General features: G+C 37.2%; 1 protein-coding gene across 1 annotated transcript; it reads right to left on the reverse strand.

The window, feature by feature from the left end:
* Nucleotides 1-16,098: 16,098 nt before the first annotated feature.
* On the reverse strand, nucleotides 16,099-19,785 carry LOC118807478 (cartilage intermediate layer protein 1-like). The gene is made up of 6 exons (XM_036569497.1): nucleotides 19,701-19,785; nucleotides 19,582-19,598; nucleotides 19,401-19,434; nucleotides 19,283-19,309; nucleotides 17,505-17,673; nucleotides 16,099-16,919 (listed from the first exon to the last, which is right to left on the reverse strand). Exons 2-6 carry the CDS (start codon nucleotides 19,591-19,593, stop codon nucleotides 16,721-16,723), a joined length of 441 nt encoding a protein of 146 aa, XP_036425390.1. The 5' UTR covers nucleotides 19,594-19,598; nucleotides 19,701-19,785; the 3' UTR covers nucleotides 16,099-16,720.
* Between the last annotated feature and the right edge of the window lie 3,563 nt (nucleotides 19,786-23,348).

Below are 23,348 nucleotides of genomic sequence, written 5' to 3' on the forward strand. Positions count from 1 at the left end.
GCCAAGTGAAATTCAAATGAGATCACTGGAAACTTTCATATAAGGTGTGAACAGGCCCATAATGTTGTTTAGAATGGGGTCAGACTATGATGAGAAAGACGAAACACTAAAACCCCAGGCAAAACTACAGCGACAGCAACAGAAACAGAGGTTTCAGATGTCGATGCTTTGACTGTTCAGCTGAAAGCATAACATACAACATCCAGTAGTTACATTAGAAACAAATCAGTGTTAAAGCTCTTCTCTAAAGAATAAAGTAATGGTTCAAACTGCAAATGTAACAGACCAGTGACTTTTACATTTTGAGCACTGATGAGGCCGTCGAGAGTCATTGCCATGACTTTGATCTATCTCAATTAATTGTGGTTGCAGAAGTCAGTGTCACAACAGGAAGTCTTCACATCTTTAACTCTCTCCAGTTCCTTACACACAAGATCATGCATACAGCCTTTAAAGTTAATGTGATCTGTAAGAAAAGATTTAGGAAATTACTGCAAGTGTTAAAATAAAAAACAAAGAAGAATGTAAAGTATGTACAGTTCAAACAGACTGAACAAATAGGGCCTATCTAAGAATGTATGGCTCATTGCTAGTTAACTTGAGTCAGACTTTTGCATCAGAAGTTCTACATGCAATCTAGACATAGATTTTACAACATCTGCATGCAAAATATATGTATAGGCCTCGATTTCATGAGAAACATTTTCGTCTTTTCACTGAATGTGGAAGTGTCCTTACTTGACTCTATGATGGCACAGATAGGATTGGGCAGAAGCAAGCCGCAGTGCTCTCGCCTGCCAACGCAGTCTTTCCCAATGCACGCATAACAGCGCAAAGCCTCAGCTAAACCAGACACGACACGAGAGATGCTGATGAATTTCTACTTTTTCCATACTTTTCATCACTTAATTGAATATTTTCTGTAGTTAAAACCAGAGGTAGGCAGACTTAATCTGAGTTAAAACATTGTTACTCTAATGAAAGAATGACTTAGGAGTAAAGTAAGCTACTAAAAATCAACTTAGTATCAGATCCAAAAAAACTCAAGTACTGAGTTCCATAGAAAACTGCAGTAGGACTTCTTAGTCCAGCATCTATCAGTACACAAGTAGATACTATTCCTTTCATTTTGGTCCAAAATAAAATGCTAAACCTTAAACATGACATGCAGAAAAGAAGCAAAGAAGTAAAGGAAGTAAAGGAACGGCAGCAAAAAAGTAGGAACTGAATGTGAAGGACTAAAATGGAACTGAAGAAAAAGTTGATTATTTTCTTCACAGATAAACTTGACTATAAATAAAAGTATAAAAAGTATAAAACCTGTCGACTGAGTTTATGGAACTAATCATCGCCCATCTCTGGTTACATAATATTTAAATAAGAAGCAATACAATATTTAATTACAATATGACATGTAATGCCTGAGGAATATGAGCTTACTGTGGTTAATGAGAAGTAAAGCCAGTAGACCCATTAACAGCGTCTTCATGTTTTTGATACCTAGATATCACAGACAAAAGGGGAAAAATATTGCTTTACCAATCTGCCAACAAGATTACATGTACAAAATGAAGTGGTTTTTCCAACATAGACCATGCAAAGACTCCTCTCTGCATGCAAGTGTTCTTTCAGTGTCTGTGTAGAACCATTGTCTTGAAGAACAATTTTAAAGACTGTAGACATGGATTTAGTTTGTTGTTAACAGCTGAAAAAATAGATTTTGGACAACAAGCTTGGTTTCAATCAGGTTTAAAATCATGTGTCAATTCACATCTTAACATATACAAAAAGCTTTAGGGTTAGACAAGTTAATAAAAAGGAAATGTTTCAGCATTAAGATGAATGGATTTACCCATATATTTGTAAAGGATTCCTCTGCAGGTCCTCTTTTCCTTTTTGCAGTGTTGCCTCAGGTTCACTTTTGCACTGTCAGTGATGCTTCTCCTCATTTTATACCTGTATTCTGGCATTTATTCAAGCACATAGTTCCCAGACAACAGGGAAGAATATGCTTTTCCATCTTCCTATTATCAACTGTGTCTTGGAACATCAGCCATGTTCTGGATAAACTTACTTAGCATGCACACTTGGCCAAAAAAAGATTTCCGTTCTGGATAAACTTACTTAGCATGCACTCGTTAGAAAAGAAAGGAACAGTTCGGTAATCCAAGAGATTTTTTATAAACAAACATTTTAACACCGAACTCTCCATCAGCAACGCATTAAACATGAAAATCCTCAAACAATGTTTGGTTGTATTTTTATGTGGATTTCTTTTCATTCTTTTTAGGGTTCTTCTATTGTTACGAAGTCAAGCCCTTTTGGTGCTACATAGAACCATTTCCGACCACACCTGTTGCGACATCTGACTCAACCACACCTGTTACGGCTCCATCCGTCTCCCAGAATTCTCAGTACACCTGTTCCCAATTACTGCAATTATAACAGACTGTAAATACCACCTTATCCAGCAGCCATTTGCTTAGACTAGAGCTGCTCTGAGCATTGTATCTTGTTTGCCTGATATAATTTCCTTAAACTCTTGTGTCTGGGTTTGAAGGCTCTTTCTGGACTGTTTGCATTCACAAACTGTCTCAGTCTCCTGTATTGTTACAAAGGTTTCCCAGGCAGGGAAGGCAGGGAAGCCTAGTCAATCACTAAATTGCAGTGACAATGGTGATTCACCTTTGAAAATTGCTTGTAGTCTAGCTTTCGGCTTATTCTGGATCTGGGAAACTAGGCCTATTTGTCCACAAGCATCCAGATATTCTAAACATAAAAATGTGTCTCCTAATTAAGGTGAACTCACCTACTTTCCAGCTGACACAGGAGTTCAAATGTCACCTGCAGCTTGTGTAATGTCCATTAATGTACATACAAGAGCACTACCAATACGAAGGAGCAGCTGCACATGGAGCCACCATGGTCACCATACCCAATGGCAAGAGCTGGCTAGATGGATCCCCAGCATTGGGCCGTGGAGCAGTGGAACTGTGTTCTCTGGAGTGATGGAGCCCCGTCCAAAGCTTTGGGATGAGCTGGAGTGGCATTTGTGATACAGCACTAATCATTCAAAATAACCCTGCATATTTATGTAAGTCTCCTGAAAAGGACAGAAGCTGTAATAAAGGCAAAGAGAGGACAGACTAAATAATGAACAACAAATATGTAGTTGTTAAGGCTACTGTATAATTCTCTGTTAATATATATGTTTTCTGCTTTTCCCCCTTACACTGAAAACTAAATAGGTTGTACTTAAAGACCATTTTGACTGGAAATTAAATAAATGAATGGTGGCCTTTGCATAGTACTGTACTTCTAGACTGTACTTCTGTACTTTATTAGCAGCATTTTTTGTGGAAATAAAGTTCTTACAGGAGTCTCTGGTGGGACAGACAGGATTGAGCAGAGAAGCAGCACATTGTTCTTTGTTACCCCCACAGCCTCTAATGGAACATGAATAACACTAACACCTAAACACACACAGCACACAAGCTGCTAGAAAATTTTTATTTTTTCACACTGTTGGGAAGCATATTCATTCATGATAAACTATGAAAATTCATTGAATAAGCATTGCGGTGTGAAGAAAACAATATAATGTTTCATGTATGCATTAAGGAATAAGTACATACTGTAATTTATGAACAGAAAAGTAAGATGACTGATGAAAATGGCCTTCATGTTTATGACACCTAAACATCACAGAGGAAAACAAACCAAAGCACAAAAAACTTTTGTTCCCATAATTTTAACCTATAATACCACATTCTGAGCATGTACAGCTTCACTACTCTATTCACACCTCAGCATTTGCAAAATGACACAAATTTCTAATATATAAAGTTGGACATAAGCAACAAGGCACCAGTGCTTTAGCCTTTGTTCAACATGAAGATACAAACTTGTGTATATTAAAAGATTCACCTGTAGATGTTTCTTTATTTGGTTAACTCTATGTGGTCTCGGGTTCTGTTTTTTCTCCTTTGTTACACCCCAGCCAATGAGGGCAAGGATGATGAAGTTTTGAGAATAAACTTCCTGGAATATCATACATGTTCTGAAAAAAGCGGCACCGTCACCTGTTTTGTCACCGAGTTACATTGTTATAGTCATTTTGTCTATAGAGTACTTACACTATACTATTGGACTAAAGGAATTACAGATTGGGATGCTCTGGAGCAGCCTCACATGAGCCTTAGGTCACCATGCCCAAAGCCAAATGTCAGCTAGAGGGGTATAAAGCCCCCCAGCATTGGGCTATGGCTCAGTGGTCTCTGTAGTAATGGAGCACCATCCAAGACCTTTTGGCTGAGTTGGTGTGGCCAGTGAGGATGCATGCTTATACCAGTGCTCTTGGCTTTAGAGTGAGACTCAACAGGACATTTTAATGTCAGGTCTGCAGGACCAACCTGGTACCAGACAATAAAGGGTCAAAACCAGACTTTCCAGTCCTGAACTGAACCTGGCACGCAGACACAGAAGTACAACTCTAGACGTAGAAGCTTTTTTCAAGGTTTAACAAAAGTGAATAAATCTGCTGGATCCACCAAACTAGCTAAAAAGCTATTGCTAAAAAAAATCATCCTCTTCAAACACTGAAGAGGATCTGTGCCCCACAAGAGCATAAGTGAGGTTTGAAACCACACCTATGGGAGTGGTTTCAAACCTCACTAATGCTCTTGTGACTAAATGCTATCAAATCCTCAGAGCAATGCTCCAACATCTAGTGTAAAGCCTTCAGAGAAGAGTAAAGGCTGTTACTGCAGAAAAGAGGAACAAACTTCCCATGAATACCCTTGATTTCAGAAGAAATGTTGGATGATCAGGTGTCTATAAACTTTAACTGTATCTTAAATATCACAATTGGCAGCTATTTAGTATTTAGCTATTTAGTGGTGGTTTAATTTTTATATGTATGCTTTTGACTAGCATCAGTATGTGCAAACTTTGGTTTAAAATCTTTGATCATTTTCCTATACTTATTATCGTCAAGCTTTTAACTGAAAATCACATGTATCCGACAAGAGTGATCACATTGCATTAAGAGGTGCAGAGTCTGCAGAAAGTACCTGCTAGTCTTTAAGATGTGTTTACAGCAATCTTATGTGCTGATGCTTAAAATGCTAATAAATATTTCAACATTGCACCTCACTTTACACCCACAGACCCAAAGACCACCCAATTCATGCCTCTGAGATGATGTCAGGTTCAGGCTTCTATCAGCATAGCTTATGAGGGGCCTCACACAGGCCTCTGGTTACACTGTGGTTTATTGGTCAGCTCAACCTGAGGCAGGGTAGACCAGGGAAGAAAAACACATGCACAAAAAAAAACTTGTTTTCCAAAGGCACTTTGAGTCTGCCGATCATGGACAGCAAGTCTCACACACAACAAATCCTGTACACAAAGTGAAACATCAGTGAGGCAGATAATGTGACTGTTGATGCGTGAGTGGAAAGTTTGATGACTTCCATCTGGTACAAGTTGCACCCAAAGGGTGGGTGTGCATTTCTGTGGGCTGGTCAAGGGTCTCAAGACTCAGAGTTTAAGCAAAAAGGTCAGCAATGTCAAGTGCTTGGGAAAAGCATTTCAAGTTCAGAGAAGTTTCTGATCAAATTTAAACAAAAGTTTGTGCACCCTTGACATGTTGACATGTTTTGTTGTTTTTCTAAGTGAAAGTAAGTCAACATCTTCTACAGAGAACACACTTCTGCTCATTTTAATGCACTGTTACTTAATCACTGTTACTTAATCAGCAGTTACTGTTGATTTACTGAATTTAATATATTGATATGCATATAAAATTTGGCCTGTGTAAATGTTATGGCAGTTTATATTTTATGTTTTTTTTCCAATATGTTTAACTTAACAAATGAGCAGAAATTGTGTACTAAAGTTTGGGAAAAATGCCAAATTTAGGTTCCATGTAGTTTCCTTGACAGGAGTTTCACAAAAAAAGTCATCAAAATCAACAAAATATGTCATTTGACCAGAGGTGTAAACGTTTGCATGCAACTCTATACTGTATATTCTTACTGCTTTTGCTGTTTTTTTTGGTTTGTTTACTTATTATTTACATCATTTAAAAAAGGCCAGCTGCCCTTTACGTGGGCATTTCATGATGCATGGAACAATAGAAATCCTAAAAAGCAAATAAGTTACATTTTTCCATTTAAATCATTCTTTACTTTTCCAATAAGTTAAGGGTTTTTTCCTTGTCTTACTATTAGTCATTTAGAGATTGGGCATCTGGTATGCATATTTAGGCAATAAAACTTAAAGCTATTTATCTAGGCAACAAGCATTTATTAAAATACTAACATAAGAATAATACAAATAAACAAACGAATAAATAAAAAAATAATGCATTATGATTTGATTTCCTCAAAGAAGGCCAGCATTTACGGTTACCATCCAATACCCAGTTCATGGCTGGGTGGAGTGCAACCAGAAGTCAGGAACCAAACCTGTGCTCTTCTAACTACTTTCTTTTCACCCAGATATTAAAAACTTATCAAAAAGTCGTACTACATTAAACTGTTTTTGTGTTTATTTGTATGTATTCTAATGTGCAGTACTGTAGATGTTTATACGAAGATATTTTTGGTATAGTTAATACATTGCTGCCTGTGTGCTCCTCTGTAATTCACTGCCCATTGTGCTGTGGTATGCAGCAGAGTGCTTGTCAAAAACAAAACAACAGTGTGATTAACTAGGCAGTTATATAACGTGAAGTAGCACATGACCGGTCTCAGGGCTCACCCTTCATTATTCAATAAGCTCACCTGACTGAGCAGACAGCACATGCCTTCAAAAGTGTAAGCTGAGTGTGTTTCTTCCAATTCAACAGACACCACTGGAGAACTTTTTTTTGGTTTTTAGACGTTGACACATCTCATGAACTCAAAGATGAGAAATCAGAAATAAAGGTCGGACAGGGTTACATTGAACACATCTTAGCCATAGAAATGACCGTCTCTAACATTGTAACATTGGAAAGGAGAGTGTTAAATGGCTCTGGTTCAACAGGCCAGGTCATTAGCTTTGATCTGAAGTAGTTTGTGACCCAGTAAATCCTACTCAGACCCACGTGATTCCACAGACTCACAATTTGCATTTTGAAAGACGGCACCAAATGGCTTAACGAGACAAGACTGGTCATAGGGCTTGGGTCACAGGCAAGAGCTTGGGTCACAGGCATCAATACTTGTTTGATTTGTATCCTTATGCTTTTTGACTCTCCTTAAATCAAATCTGGATCACAAATCCAAACCTATATTTTTGTAATTACTGGTAGTTAGGGCTGCATTATGTTAAGTTGTTTTGTTAAAATTGAGATTGTTTTGTTAAGATTGGAACAAGCAGCATTTATGAGTCAGGAAAAAATAAATAATAATTTAAAAGTCAAAGGCATTGGGCAGATTTGGTGAAAGTATTTTGGACCACGTCATCTGTCATTACCTATTAACATCACTTGCACAGGTTCAAAAAAGAAGGTCCAGCTTGATGTTTAGGTCTCATATGCAAAATCAACACTGATGAAGGTATCATGATAGTAGACAACGCACATACGTCCTCAAGTTTTCACTGAGTTCTCTTAATATACTCTTTCAATGCACTCACAATCATCAGATTCATCTGCTGGGATGAGATCTGAAGCACAACCGATATTACAAAATGCTCTTCCACACAATGTGTCCAAAGTCATCATGCATCCCTAAAAAGAAGAGTGGACAGTCTGCATTACCTTGACCTTGAGAGCTATGGTTTATATTTCATTACATTGAATCATATGTGAACACACAAATAATGCATATCCAAGCACAAAACAATCTAGTTTTTACAAGAGCAAGGTACTATGACATATCCAGTTGAAGAGGTAGAGCTTTTACTAAATGCAACCTGATTTACTTATTAGTAAATCTGGGATCGTCGCTTGCTGATCAAATTGTAAACAGTTCTCTGTTCTATATATACTGAATGTCATATACTTTGTACATTCTTTTCAAGTGTTCTGGGAAACACTTCAAGGACACCAAGTGTCATATGTGGAATAAGCAGCTTGTTATTTGAGCAGATATAGACCTTTAGACATATAGATTTCATCAAGGCCACTCCCACAGTACAGAACAACAGTGGCCTGGACTTGAAAGCTTGGGCGTCTGTCCCTGTGCATAACCTTTAGATTCCCATCAGCCATGACAGAGACATTGTCCTCAGCAATGGACACAATTATTGTCAGTGTCAAATGCTAAAGTGTAAAGTTCAGCGTCTATAAAGAATTTACTGCATACTTTGCAGAGCACTTCTTTGTTTTCAGTTTATTGTCTCAAAATGGAGCTCCTCTCAAGTCTCCCCAGTCAACACATCGTAAAGTTATATAGTACATAGACAAACATCTGACAGTGGCAGATGGATAGTTAAAGTGGCTGTTCTTTTCTGAAACTATTGGATCCTTGAGCCCCTAATAGGGAATATATCTGTAGACACATTTTCCACTGATGGACTTCATGGACCTGATACAGATCTTATTATTTCATTTAAGCATTAAAAACAAAAAAACAACATAACAAAAAATAGTGTGCATCTGTAATAAAACATGTACCTAAAAACTATGCAGGCTCTTCATGCCAGTTCAAGTGGCGTCATAAATAAACAAAAAACTATTAGAAAAATAATTTTTCTACCTAAAATCTCCCTGCACACAAAATAGAATAAAACATTTTAGTCTTAAGACAAACAAACCTGTATGTCAAATATAAGTTAATCTGCATTTTTCCTAGTGTGGAATGAAGTTGGATTGATTTTCAGGGCTCAAAATCAACTAAACCACAAAGTTACAGTTTAATGTCCCAACACAGGTCATTGAAATGCATATGGTTCTGTCCAAAAGTCAGAGACCACTCTTTATTTATTTAATTTCCAGTCAAAATTGCCAATAAGCACAAATTATTTAATGTTAGAGATTTTTCTGAGGTTAAATATAAAACAATGTACAACCCCAGTTCTAAAAAAGTTGGAATGCTGTGTAAGATGTAAATAAATGTAAATAAAAACAGAATGCAATGATTTACAAATCTCATAGACCCATATTTTATTCACAACAGAACATAGAACACATATCAAATGTTGAAAGTGAGACATTTTACCATTTCATGAAAAATATTAACTCATTTAGAACTTGATGGCAGCAAAGCACCTTAAAAAAGTTGGGACAGGGCCGTGTCTACCATTGTGTAGCATCACCTCTTCTTTTAACAACAGTCTGTAAATGTCTGGGAAGTGAGGAGACCATTTGCTGGAGTTTTGAGAGAGAAATGTTGTCCCATTCTTGTCAGATGTAGGATTCCAGATGCTCAGCAGTCCTGGGTCTTTTTTGCCGGATTTTTTGTTTTATGATGTGCCAAATGTTTTCTGCTAGTGAAAGGCCTGGACTGCAGGCAGGCCAGTTCAGCACCCGGACTCTTCTCCTGTGAAGCCGTGCTGTTTTTGATTCATCTGACCACAGATCAGTTTTCAATTTTGCCTCAGTCCATTTTAAATGAGCTTTGGCCGAGAGAACATGGCAGCGTTACTGGATCGTTTTGACATATGGCTTCTTCTTTTCATTATACAGCTTTAACCTGCATTTCTGGATTGCACAGCAAACTGTGTTCATAGACAATGATTTCTGTAAGCATTCCTGAGCCCGTGCAGTGATTTCCAGTTCAGAATCATGCTTGTTTTCAATGCAGTGAGGGCCCAAAGATCGTGATCATTCAGTATTTGGCCTTGTCCCTTGCGTACAGGGATTTCTCCAGATTCTCTGAATCTTTTGATGATATTATCTACGGTAAATGATAGGATATCCAAAGTCTTTGCAATTTTACGTTGAGCAACATTTTTCTGAAATTGTTCCACAATTTTTAGTCACAGTTTTTCGCAGGTTGGTGAACCTCTGCTAATCTTTGCATCTAAGAGACTCTGCCTCTCTAAAATGCTCTTTTTATATCTAGTCATGTGAGTTAGTTGCAAATTGATCCTCCAGCTGTTTTTTGTTGGTACCACTTACTTATCCAGCCTTTTATTGCCCCTGTCCCAATTTTTTTTATGCTTTGCCATCAAGCTCTATTGACTTACTGTTTTTCATGAAATGGTAAAATGTCTCACTTTCAACATCTGACATCTGATATGTTCTACTGTAAATAAAATATGGGTCTATGAGATTTTCAAATCATTGCATTCTGTTCTTATTACATTTATTTACATTTTACACAGCGTCACAACTTGCATAAAGAAAAGGAAAGTCAAAGGGAAAGACATGAATACAGGAGTTTAAAAAATATTAAGAATGTACAGAAAATGGGACTCCAACCTTAAAGATCTGGTAGACCACCAAATACATTGCCATCAGATTAACAGCAGTTGAAGCTTTCCTCTTTGAGAGAGAGGAGAAAATCAAGCTCCACTCTTACTTCAGATCTGAAAAATCTACAATTTTTTCTGTCCAGTAAGCCCTTACTGAGAAACTGGACATCTGAAATGTGGAGTAAGGTTTTGGACTGTTTTGTAATTTGTAATTAGGATTACTTGGATTGTGAGAAGTAGAAAATACAATCAACTTCTAAGACTGAACTTTGAAGGTGTGGAAAAATATCTCTAAAGATTTCTCTGAAAAACTGAAAGCAAGACTCCCAAAATGAAAGAAAGCTATAATAAAGGCAAAGAGGCAAAAGATGCAGTGAATACTGAAAATATTCTGTGATATTTCATTGTTAAGGCTTTTGTGTAATTTTCTGTTAAACATGTTTTCTGCTTTTTTCCTATTGCTGAAAAATAAATTGACTGCAGGTGAAATAAATGAAAAGGTGGTCTCTGACATTTGCACGTGTATGTCTGATAGACATGCACAACCTCATAAATAAGCAGTCTTATGATCTCAATTAGAAACTGCTCAATTTAATTAGAAACTGTTCAATTAGTTGTGTCCAAAGAGAAAAGATGGTTTGGGATTTGAGTTTTGTGTTAATCACAGAATGGCAAAATATCAGAAATAAATAAGGTGGTTTGCCTTAATTTTCCCACACCAAGCTGAAATATTTTGACTCCATGATCTTCTTTAATGAGACAAAGTTATTTATTTCCCAGCATTTGCTTTATATCTATTTCTTACAGCCTCCTCAGTCTCGAGAAACAGATGATCTGTTTGCTTTGGCTACTGATCACCACATGCCTCCCCCATCTTTCTCCACTAATTAAGATGCAAGGAAGCGCACTGCCACATGTTAGCTTCACTTCTCCATCTCCCATTCTTTTAGCCCATGGCCTGGAGCTAGGCTTTAGCGTTCCAAGACTCACTCACTTAACTCAGGACCACTGCCCAGAAGGCTGGAGCATTTGCCAGACCACCAATTAGAAGAGGTTGGGGGAAGTTCAGGTGGCAGACTATTCCCACTCCACCCAAACCTGTGAGACAAACAGGGAGGAGATCACATTACAAAAGCTACCTGTTTGCTTTTGTTGATGACCTCAATACTCATTATAATACTAATGTTCTGCCATCTGGCAACAGGCCTGTTTAAGAAGGGTGGGTAGTACTACTGGTAATCCTTGTAATTCTTGCTGATGATGTGAAATTAAGAATCCCTGACCTTTGTGTTTGACTGTGTTTTGAGAGCTTTGATGACGTTCTGGGTTAGGCCTAGTGACAAACACTCTGCTAAGACATGTGCCTGAATGTTTGACTTGACCTCTATAAACCTTTAAAGTCCCAGGTAAAATATTAAAACTGATTGTATGATACTAAACTTGAATGTTATATTAAACATCCAGCACAGTTTGAAAGAACAAAACAAGATCTAAATTTGATAAAACACGGCTCAAAACTCGCTCATCAGACCTATCTAAGAACTGTGTGGGCGTGGGCTTGATTGACAACTCCCTGTTCAACACTCCTAACCTGATCTGCCACTTATACAGAAAAAATAATCGTTAAAATCGTTATCCATCTCTTATGTGATGGTAATTGGACGAAAAGTCACAGACAAACAGATGTGGATGGACAGATGCACAATTGTGCAGATGGATGGACGAACAAACAGACAGATGAAGCAACACACGAAGGAACGGACGAACAAACAGATGAACTCAGCAAAGCGTGAATAAAGGAATGGATGAACAAACAATGTTTGTGTATGGAGAAATAAATCAACGGGCCAACAGGCAGCTACAGACAGGTCATCTAGCATGCTAGCTTTTGGTTATGTTGGATTAGCTTTAGCTCACTAAGTTTCTCTGACTCTGAAACTGTTTTGTGTGGGCGGAGCAAGAGACCTCAGCCTTGTGAATGGTAAGGGGAATGCTTACAGAAGTGTTACCCAAGATTAGGACTGCCCACTTTACATTGGGAGGAGAGACATATGGTGAAATATATCATTTATTGGTCATTGTTTTTAATAGCAAGAATTTTTTATGTCATTTACAGGTTTAGGCAAAGCAGCTATAAAGCTTTTGCTTTTCTTTTTGATGGTAATTATGAACAGAAATCTGATTATTGTGCAGCAGTTAGGCTACAGGATAATGTGCATCTGATGGATTGTTAAATTTGTCTTTACATTTATAGTATATAGCATGTTAATAGTGTTGATTGTTTTTGATAACATGATTTGGTTTATGTAGTAATTTCACATAGTTGCTATTGTGTTGCTAAGCTGTTGCTAGGCCATCCCAAGTGGTTGCTAAGGTGTAGCTAGGCCAATCCTAGGTTATTCCAGGTGGTTGCTAAGGTGTTGCTAGGCCATTGCCACTGGTTTCCTAACTTGTTGCTAGGCCATTGTTATGGTATTCCAGGTGGCTGCTAAGGTGTTGCTAGGCCATTGCTATGGTATCGCAGGTAGTTCTTAAGTTGTTGCTAGGCCATTGCTATGGTATTTGCTGTAGTATCCCAGGTGGTTGCTAAGGTGTTGCTAGGCCATTGCTAGGGTATCGCAGGTGGTTCCTAAGTTGTTGCTAGGTCACTGCTATGGTATTTGCTATGGTATCCCAGGTGTTTGCTAAAGTGTTACTAGGCTGTCGGTATGCTGTCCAATGTGGTTGCTAAGGTGTTGCTAGGCCATTGCTATGGAATTTTTTGAGAGCTTTGATGACATTCTGGGTTAGGCCCGGTGGCAAATGCTTTGCTAAGACACATGGCTGAATGTTTGACTTTACTTTTAGAAGCCTTTACAGGTGGAAATGTCTATGAAGGGTCGCTTTATAAAAGCAAGCATTTTATTATGTCAGTTACAGGTTTAGGCAAGACAGTTATAAAACTTTTGTTTTCCTTTTTGGCAGCAGGATCCCATGTGGGTGATAGGCCAATGGTATTCTATCCAAGGTGATTGTTAAGGTCAATTTGTTAAACAAACAAAACTTGTGATGTTCTACGACACCGCATAGTTTTGTGATTCTAGCTCAGAAACTGCAGAATTTCAACTGTAGAATAATAATAAGAAGAAAATGAAAAACAGTATGTTGACTTTTTAAAGGCAATTTAATTATGCATGATGCATTTCTTCTATATAGATTGTCATTTTTGTGCATGTGCTACCTGTGCAGCATTGATTGAGAATGTGACTGCCGCAGTGCGATTGTGGGAAATGCTGTAACTTGTCCATGAAATCATGCTACAATGAAACTGATGGACAAAGATTACTGCGCTGAGGAGCAAACGTCCACCTCACCAAAACAGGCCTGACTTGATTTTCATACAGGAACAGCTCTGTCAACTTTTCATTTTTTTCATAAAAAGTTTATTTTGAGGTGGCTGTTTTTGAACTGTTTCTAGTTTTGCATCAGTCATTCATAATTGTAGTCAGCATAAATGGCTGTGTTGTTCAGAGTAAAGGCAGGGACAGTGACACTGCTTTGTAAATGATGTTTACTGTGAATGTCTGTTCTTTCTGAGTAAAATACTGAAGTATTAGGCATTCCTTGTCCTTTCCAGTTGGTAGAGATATGGGTTTCACAAGTGGGTGGAAATAATATGGATAACATATTGAAGAGAAACCAACTTGTGGATGAGCATTTGCATCAATAGCTTATGTAGCCTAGTCATTGTGAGTCATCATCTTTTGTATACTACTTGTACTGATCACAATTACCGAAAGAAACTAGCTGAAAACAATTCTCACAATGTAATTAGAAACACGTGTCTGTACTCATGCAAGGCTGAGAACACATCTGTGATAATATTATCATTTCTTTGTACTCTTGGCTAGTAGTTCAGCAAACACGAGTATGGGTTACATTGTTACATTTTTTAAAAGATACAGAAAAAATGATATATTTTGCTCTTGCCAAAAAGTTCTGTGCATTTACAAAATAATTTTGATTGGTTAGTGCCTGATCATTTGTTGTTAATGACTGAACCAAGCAGGCAAAAGCTGCCTATTACTTCTTTAGCTTCATCATCAATGTTAAAGCTGGTCATCTTTCCCATTGCCATATCCTTTGTTTCTTCATATTGAACTAGAGACATCTTTTCACTCTTTTTGTCTTCTTTTCTTCTGTTCTTTAACTTTCCTTATAAGAGCCTTCAGGTTTTCATCTCTGAGTGTCATCTCCATTTCAAAGGTTATTGAAGTTTTGGTCCTACTTAATTTTAAGCATCTATTAACTATGTAGTTACACATTAACAACACATCCAACAACCAGGGATGCAGTAAGCAGGGGTGCTGAGGGTGCAGCAGCACCACCAGTGTTCAGGATTGCAGCTGCAAAAAACATAATAAAAATAAAATGTCATGAACTTCATAATAATTTGAGCATAGTACCAACCCATATGTGCTTGTTTCTGAGTAGAGTTTCTATTTTTACATTTTCAAAATCTGCAGTAGCCCTGCATTATTTAAGTGAACGCTGTATTTTTATCACGGATTTGAAACTGTTGGCTGCTTTTTGGGCGAGTTCCTAAAACACATGCAGGTTGAAGTGCAAAGAAGGAAAGCGTATGTAGAGTTATTGGCCTGTTCCAAAGCCACCTAATGTTGCTTTAAACTTTAAAAAGTCAACTAAGGTAATAATGGCATTTTTTAACTAACCATTATATTCAGTTCAGGGTGCATTGGAGTGTTAAATCTCACTGTGTGACCATGAGCGTGACACAATCAGTTACTGCACCGCATAACAGTCTTATTGGTTGGCGCTCAGTTGATTTGCATAAAGTTTGTCCAGAACAAGAGAGCAGAGTGAAGATTTTTCAGTTATGGATTTGATGTTTCAGTTAAATATTTATGTTGTCATCTCTCCCTGCATTACAACACTTTATAACACTGTTCTGTTTGATGTAAATTAGCAACAAAAAAAAGAAAGAAAACAGACAAATCATGTCATATGACATTATTCAGTAAGTTCAGCACCCCTAACTTAAAATATCTTCCCGCATGCCTGGCAACAACAATGTAAGTGCTGCTGCTGTATTCACTGTCACAGAAGTTGCTGGCAGATATCTGCATGACGTGAAGCACTGCACTGCTGCAACATGACTGGCTGATTAGAAAATTGTATGAATGAGTAGGTGTACAGGTGTTCCTCATAAAGTGAGTGTGTGTTGTATTATACGACCCCAAGGACAATGTCTGGATTATCAATTTGTAATTTCACTGATTCTATATGACAACTACATAGAGACCGTGCCCTTATTTTACAGTGTAACCTTGACAGTTACTGTGGAGTACTTGTGTTCTTACATGGTAACCTGTTTAAGTCACATGAGTTTATATGAACTTGTAATTTCACAGTGCCTACCAAAAAATACATATTTTAAAGGTAATTGATATCTGCTGTTGCTGTATAAATACAGTCACTTTAGAGAATAGATGTTAGATGTAAAGATGTAAGTATTCTGTACAGATGCAGTATAATGTAGTTAACTGCACACCTCCTGTTACAATCAGAAAATCTATAAAGCAGCAGTTCATACAAATGTAATTACCCTCACACTATTACAAATGTGTAATTACATAAGAGAAAGTATGCTGTTCCTATTGATAGTAAAAACTGAAATTGATACACATGTATATTTACATAGGCTGTACTCCTGCAATTCATCTGGAAGAGTGAATATATCACCAGTAGTTACATTGATATTGTATTTATTGTTAATACGCAACTACATAGTTATTAGAGACACTTAACAAAGTAGCACCGATGTGTCTTCCACCAATCTTGAATCCTCAATCATCATCTTCCAGTCCTACTTCTCTTATTATATGTTCAGATAGATAGATAGAGTGTGTGTGTACATATATTTATAGTTTTATTGTATAGTGTTGTATAGTACTTTATGCTATACATTTACTTATCCCATTTTACTATTTTTACCTTGCTTATGTATATTCTATGTCAGTCAAATTTCCCTTTGAGGATTAATAAAGTGTTATAAACAACTCAGCACAAACCAGATGAATTAGAATTCTACAATTTTAGGCAGAAAGCAGCATAGAAAATATAGGACCCATCCCATTACACCCCAAGAGTCTAAATACATACTTGTGTTGATGACTTTGAATACAAGACTCATTCTCGTATCTCACTCAGACCACATGTTCACATCCTTTACTGGCCTGGAATGGACTTGCAAACAGTACACGGCCATTAACACAAGCATGTAAGAGCACTATATTGCAGTAGCATGACTTTTCCAGATATGAGATTAAAAGTTGAAAAAAATAAGAAAAATGTTTAATGTTGTATCTGTTTAGTTGTCTGCTGGAGTCTCTGTTTGAGAGATAATGGTCCTGTTAATGGCTGCATCTTCTGCAATCTCTGCTAGAGAGACATTGGGCTTGATAATGACGGGCCAGGGACATGGGCATCCGAAGCGCACCTTATAGTCCAAGCAGCACTCTCCATTCGGCTGAGGGTTCAAGCAGATAAAGCCAGTTGAAACATCATACCTGACAGAGAGAGAGAGAGAGAGAGAGAGAGTGAGAGTTTGTGTGCATTGGTGAAACTGACACAGAAAGTAAAAGAATAAATAATTGAAAAAAATTCTTCTTTACACTCATTATTCACATCAATTACACCTCACAAAAATAAGGTAAATGTTCTAAAAACCTTTCAGTGTTTTCAAAAATAATGTAAAACCAATGTTGCTGCAGATTTAAAAAACAGTTCTAATATGACCTTTACAACTTCACAGGCTTCAAACAATTATTTGGAAGCTATAAAAAGACATTTTAGATGTGTCCAGAATGATGAAAGAGCTGTAGGTGGAGCAAGCTGCATAACATCAAAAATAGCTTATATTCAATGATCAATCTCAGATAAAAAAAAAAAAACTACAGTGTAATGATCATTTAATAACATCTTATTGTTCTGAAAACACTTTATGATCTGAATGTTATCTAAACTGCAAATGTATTTTATTTAGGAAGTTATTGTTGAATAAAAAAGCAAAAAACAATTAATATGATGCTAAACCTTTGAACAACAGCACATATCAACAGCACACTCAGTAAAGTAGTAAATATCAGACAGACGATGAAAAAACTTGTCCAATGCTTTCAGCAGGTACGCCAGTGAGGGTTGCAGCCTGAATGGTCTTGGGTTTAGGGCAGATCTTTCCTGGATACTGCATTGTCAGTAGAGCCCGGGTTTCATAATCTCCCCCACTGGGGTTGTCCCGGTCAAACCACTGAGTGTAACATACTAAAGAGTGAGAAAGACAAGCAAGAAAAAGATATTATAATAAAGTCATCACCATAAAAATGTGTTCTCAAGCTGAATTGTGAACTGTAAAAGGGCAGATTTACTAATAGAGAGGCGCTAATTACTGATAGACTGCTGACACATTGTGCTGGTGAGGGTGGCCAATTTAGCAGCTTATCTACAAACCTCTATATAAATGAATACAGGCACTTTGTAAGACATGAGCTGCGCAATATAACCATGTTTGGTTCACATGTGTTTTGTAGAAAACCTGTTTCCTGCAATGAAAAAAAGACGTTTGATTTGCCTATTTCAGTTTCAAACTGTGACTCATTAGGTAGAAATGATGACTTATAATAAGCAAAGAAAGAAAGTTTAATTTCACTCAACACAATCAGGTCATTTGGGAAGTGTATGATTTTGAGAGTATCTTACCTACATGCAGTACAAGGAAAAAGGCTGTGACATTTCTTATTAATGTCATTAGTTATTATTATTGCCATTGTTTATGCAAAAGTGTTGTACAGTACATCAAAATTTTTAGTTTTACTAGTTTAAATTTTAGTAAAACTGTTTCATTTATGTATCTCTTATTTCCTTCATCACATCAAGAACAATTTGACATGGCACATGTTTACACATGTTTTCTTTTAATCTAAAACAAGTAAATGTGCTTGAAAAACGTTTTTTTTTCTCTCAGCACAAATAATAGCAGCCATGTTAGCACCAAAAATAAGATAAGCTTTTTACAGGGCTCAAACAGTACACAGTCAGTCTTTACTGTCAGTCTTGGTAAACATAGTAGGTGCTTCATTATCATAATCTCAGTATTTTGCACTTTGACAGGGAAACTCCTGTAAATGCACATGAAATAAGGCAAAAGCAAACAAAAAGCCACAGCCTCTTTAATCATTTAATGAGCGCTAAAGGACCATTGCACTTATTCAGTAAATCAAAACAGCCATTTTTTAATGTCAAATTTGAGTTTGCAACAATGCAAAACATTAGTAAATCTGCCACAAAGCCCTTGCACTGGAGGCTGTGCCTGCAAATACCATGGATCCCACATAGCACAAAATTAAAGCCATGCTGGCTGAAAAATGCCCACATGCATTCATAAAACTCTAAGGCTGAGTTCAGACAGAGGGCTGACATGTCCAATTCAGTTTTGCTTTTTGTATTTCATAACATATCGAGGCAGTGTAACAGCAGTCTGATCCATCATCATCTCTATGTTGAGGTGGTACAAATCAAATTGGAAAAAGCAAGTCCCAAGGTTTCTTGGGTTTAGCATTGGTCTTGAATAAGCATCTCCTTTTCAGATCATTAGCTTTGCCATTACTGCCTGTCTACATGTAGTCCAAAGTTAAAGATCCCACATCATGGAAAACTGAACGTCCCTAGTTTTTTTAAATATGGACTTTGAAGTAATATGTAAACATTGTTAGTCTCAAAATGTTCAATTCATTACTCTGTCCATACTGTCTATATATGGAAACCATGCTGAAAATACAGCCCATTTTGAATTCATTTTTTAATTCTATGAGATCCTGAAAACCAACTCGTTAACATATATCTTTATTATGTAAGAAGGTAACTGAAATCTTACGTGGAGGTAGAGCAAGCTTCACAGTTCCTGAAAACAGAAAACAAAAGATTGAGAATTAGAAACATTTCAATAATACTTGATTTCAATGATTGAGTAGGCCAGTTTTCATCATGCTTACCAAAACTGGCTCCAATCAAGGCCATGGAAAAGATCTAGGAAACCAGGAAACAGAAAATGGCAATATAATCCAAACAAAAAAGAACTTTGAACTAAATGAAACAAGACAATGAAATGATAATATAAGGCACTTCAATATTAGCATCAATGGATCTGCGTATATCAGACAAAATGAGACTTACCAACACCTTCATTTTGCCTGTAGGTTGAAGTCAACAACAAACAAACAAACAACAAAAGATTTAAAGACAAGAGTCTGTGTTTGAATCAGTGTTTTAAATGAGAGATTTTCTGTGCTTACCGATGCTTCCACTCCAATGAGATGCTCTCAATCTGTCTGTGCTCTGCTCAGTACCCAGTGCTGTGAGGCTTCTTTTATAAATAGGCTACTTCATTATTAGTCAGTTATCTAATTCTGCTGGTATTGTTTCATATATGTCAATCACAACCGAGCCATCCTTTGTAGAACCTATCGTATATGTTCTTATGTTTCATAATACAGTCAGTTCAGCCTTTAGAATTAGGGTAGGAAAAAGTAGACTGAAGTCTTTTTCACATGGTCTGAGGGGTTATATTTCACCAGTGGGGGCACAAACTAAAAAGAAAAAGATATGGGTGGGTTTGAGAACTTTGTGGTCCTTTCCAGTGATGTGTTTTGTCAGAAGGTCTTAGGTAGTGTCATTATTGAAAGTAACTGAATGGGATTGCAACTGTGTTTGACCCTTTGTCACCAATTCGGTTTTAAAATGAGGGGTATTTTGATACCTGACACACCCCTACACTGTCAGTGAACAATAATCAGAACAGTTGGGGCTTCAAACCCACTGATTTGTTCCTTTCTTGCACCATGAAACAAGAGACAATTCCCTTTTTTCAATACCAAAAACTAAGGAAACTAATTATGTTTGTTAGACTACTTTTATAGAAATTACTATCTTCTCACAGGTCATTCCAGGACAATATCAGCATCCAAGTGTAGATCAGTACAACGTGATTGTATTTTAAATGCTGGTTTCTCAGACACAGGTCAAGCCCAAGCCTGGACCTAATGAGATTTTTAATAGTGACACCATTAACATCGAGATTAGTCTGTGACTAGGCTTAATCTTTGTCCACAGATCTTCAAATGTATCTTCTACTACATTTTCTACAATTTGCAGTACTAATGTTCATGCACTACAACCACTGAACTCATATCATTTGGTCTGGCTTGTCCATCGCTGTAGGTATAGTGACATTTCCTGTGCTTCTAAACAATAACACACAAAGAGAAGCACTTTCCCCAGAACATCTCAAACTAGCTAATAGAGTGCACCCTGTTGTCATAGCCTGGAGGCACGAAGGAAGTCAGACAGAGACATTTGGTGTGAAACTCAGGCAAGTAAGCTGACCAACTCCCATCTGAACAAAGGCCCTCCAGTGTGAGAGGGTAATCCGAGAGCTTTCTGAAGCCAGAGGTCAGCCAGCGAGCGATTAACACAGACCTTCAACACTCTACAAGTCTGCCTCAGAGAAATGGACAATCTTTCAGTCAAAATGTGAAGTAAGCTTGCGAACCTGAGATTTTTTTAAGGCCTATTTCTGCTGTCTTTAAATAAGTAGTGAATCATTTTGGGCAGCTGTATTTACCAGAAGCACTGTGTGCACCACAGCTCTTTTGCGTCCGGTCCACCCTGCATCTACCAGCATTTAAAAGCTTAGCCACAGACCAAAAGCTCTACCTTTCATCCTTGTGGAAGACCCATTCAGAGTTTCAGCTGCATTCATCCAAAGGACAAGCATGTTTCTCAATGACTCAGTGGTTATGTGGTTCAACTGCATTTCTGCACTTTTCTTTTTTAGGTCATGAAACATAGTTCTGTGAAGCAGTTTCTGATTTTTTCTTACAGTAAGTTAGCATTTTTATTTTTCCTGCAGTGGATGAACCATGCTTTTTTGCCAATAGACAAAATGACATACAGTACATGAAAAGACAAGAAAGGAACAGTGAATGTTAGAAAGCACAACAACATCCAATAGGCCCTTTTCACATTTCCGCATTTTTCTGCCTGAAGTAGTCATTTCAGGGTAACACTGCTACCGCTAAAGCAACAACGATGAGGAGTAGAGGGTGTATAGTTTACTCACGTGTTTAAGTTTGAAGCAAAACCAACCTTATCACAGTTTCAGTGGTTTGTCAGCTGACAAGCAGAGGAACTAACGTTGACTAACGTTAACATGCAGTTTGTGCTTTAAAGTTGCTGCTACAGCCACTTTCAGAGAAACAGTTCATTTTCTCTCTCAAAAGCTGCTGGCATTTGAGAGAGTGAGTCCTCAGCAGGGACTAGATGTTCGTTCACTGGAGCCAGTGTTTGCGTAAAATGTCTACAGAGGTGCTACAGACCATGAGGACCCAGCACGCCCCCTGCTGGAATGTGTGCATGTTTAGCTTTTTGCCAACTAGTTTATTGTTTGCAAGCTCACTCTGTGGACATTCACTGATGTTATCGTACTCTAAAAGCTGTGAATTTTTCCATGAAGCATTTATGTCCTTTATTTATTTTGGACTCCCACGTTATTGTGTGTTTAGTGTTCTCTGGTGAGCTGAAGTGATACAAATGCCTGTATTTCTGAGGTTAAGACAATAATTTGCATTGCAATTTGCATTCTTGATGAATCTGTAATGATTAGTTTACAACTTGAATGATAAACAGGGTATAAAGCCATGTTTAGCAGGCAGAAGATCCTCCACAAAAGTTTGATTAAAATCACTTTTGTGAACATCACTGAAATAAGATGCTCTACACTAGCAGGATTTCATGAATGCATGCATGTTTGTAGTTATTGCATGTGATGTTTGCTGTTACGAATCACAAAGACAAAAGAAAGAGGCTGTAAAAAGACTTTTTATTGTTCTGTAAAGCCAATTTTTATCATTCTTTTTTAAACACTGGTTACTTGTCAAAATAATTTGTAGATTACTCAATTACTAATATACAGACCTATACTGAAAGTCAAAGTGGACATGAAAGATGTTTATCCATTGGATTCCACTATTAGTTATGTGAAATATTTAATATAAACATTTTATTTCTTTGTACAGTACATATAACAATAAAGCTGTAAAAGCTGACATTTGGCTGTATTCCTGAGTATGAGCATGCATTACTCTACACACCAATCCCTTCTTTAATTTCAGCTCATCAGTGCTTCACTAACATCAGGAGCTAAGTGCACTTTTTGGCCAGCAGTGAACAAAAGCTCATCTCACATTGTGTCAGTTAGATGCTAATACATGTGTTGCATTTGTATGATAGAACAGACAGGAATGTCTGAAACACTACCATGCTTGACCCTGTAGTGCTTCTAATGGTTTATTTGGATGACTCTGAGTTCTCTGTTCACCACAAGGAAGTTGTATTTGAATGTTCAACAAAGTTATAAAGACAGATGATAAATTCAGGCATATCCGGGTTATTCAAGTTTACCAGTTGAAATGTATCACCAGCTGGTATGTTCTCTGATGCCACATGAAATCTGTACACCAAGCTGGAAAACAATGCCTCTTGTTGTTAATAGACAGGTTGAATCAATAAGCAACGAACATAATTCCTCATGACTCCACTTTGGATTCTCCCTTGTCATTATTGCATAAACCTATTTGTATTCTTGTTTTCTCCCTAGCCCCTAACTATAATCATTAGTAATGTCATGAAAAAAAATATTCTGATTTCTTCTATTCTTGCATATTTGTCACGCTTAAATGTTCTTTGATCTTTGAACAAAATTCAATATAAGACAAAGACAACCTGAGTAAACACAAAATACTGTTTAATGACTGTTTAATTTCTTGCAGAATAAAAGTTATCCAAAACCAACAGGCTCTGTGTGAAACAAATAATTGTTAATTAAGCAATCCACCAAATATAGTTACTAACTGGGGTCAATTAAACTAGACACACTCAGGCTT

The sequence above is a fragment of the Colossoma macropomum genome, unplaced genomic scaffold, assembly GCF_904425465.1.
Source record: "Colossoma macropomum unplaced genomic scaffold, Colossoma_macropomum, whole genome shotgun sequence".
In the NCBI taxonomy this organism is placed as follows: Eukaryota; Metazoa; Chordata; class Actinopteri; order Characiformes; family Serrasalmidae; genus Colossoma; species Colossoma macropomum.

Excerpts from the sequence above, each read along its gene's own strand:
- LOC118807478 (XM_036569497.1), bottom strand. Across the intron at positions 19,310-19,400 it reads CTTGATTGGAGCCAGTTTTG|GAACTGTGAAGCTTGCTCTA; the intron begins GTAAGCATGATG and ends TTCTGTTTTCAG. Across the intron at positions 16,920-17,504 it reads ATTGGACAAGTTTTTTCATC|GTATGATGTTTCAACTGGCT; the intron begins GTCTGTCTGATA and ends TCTCTCTGTCAG.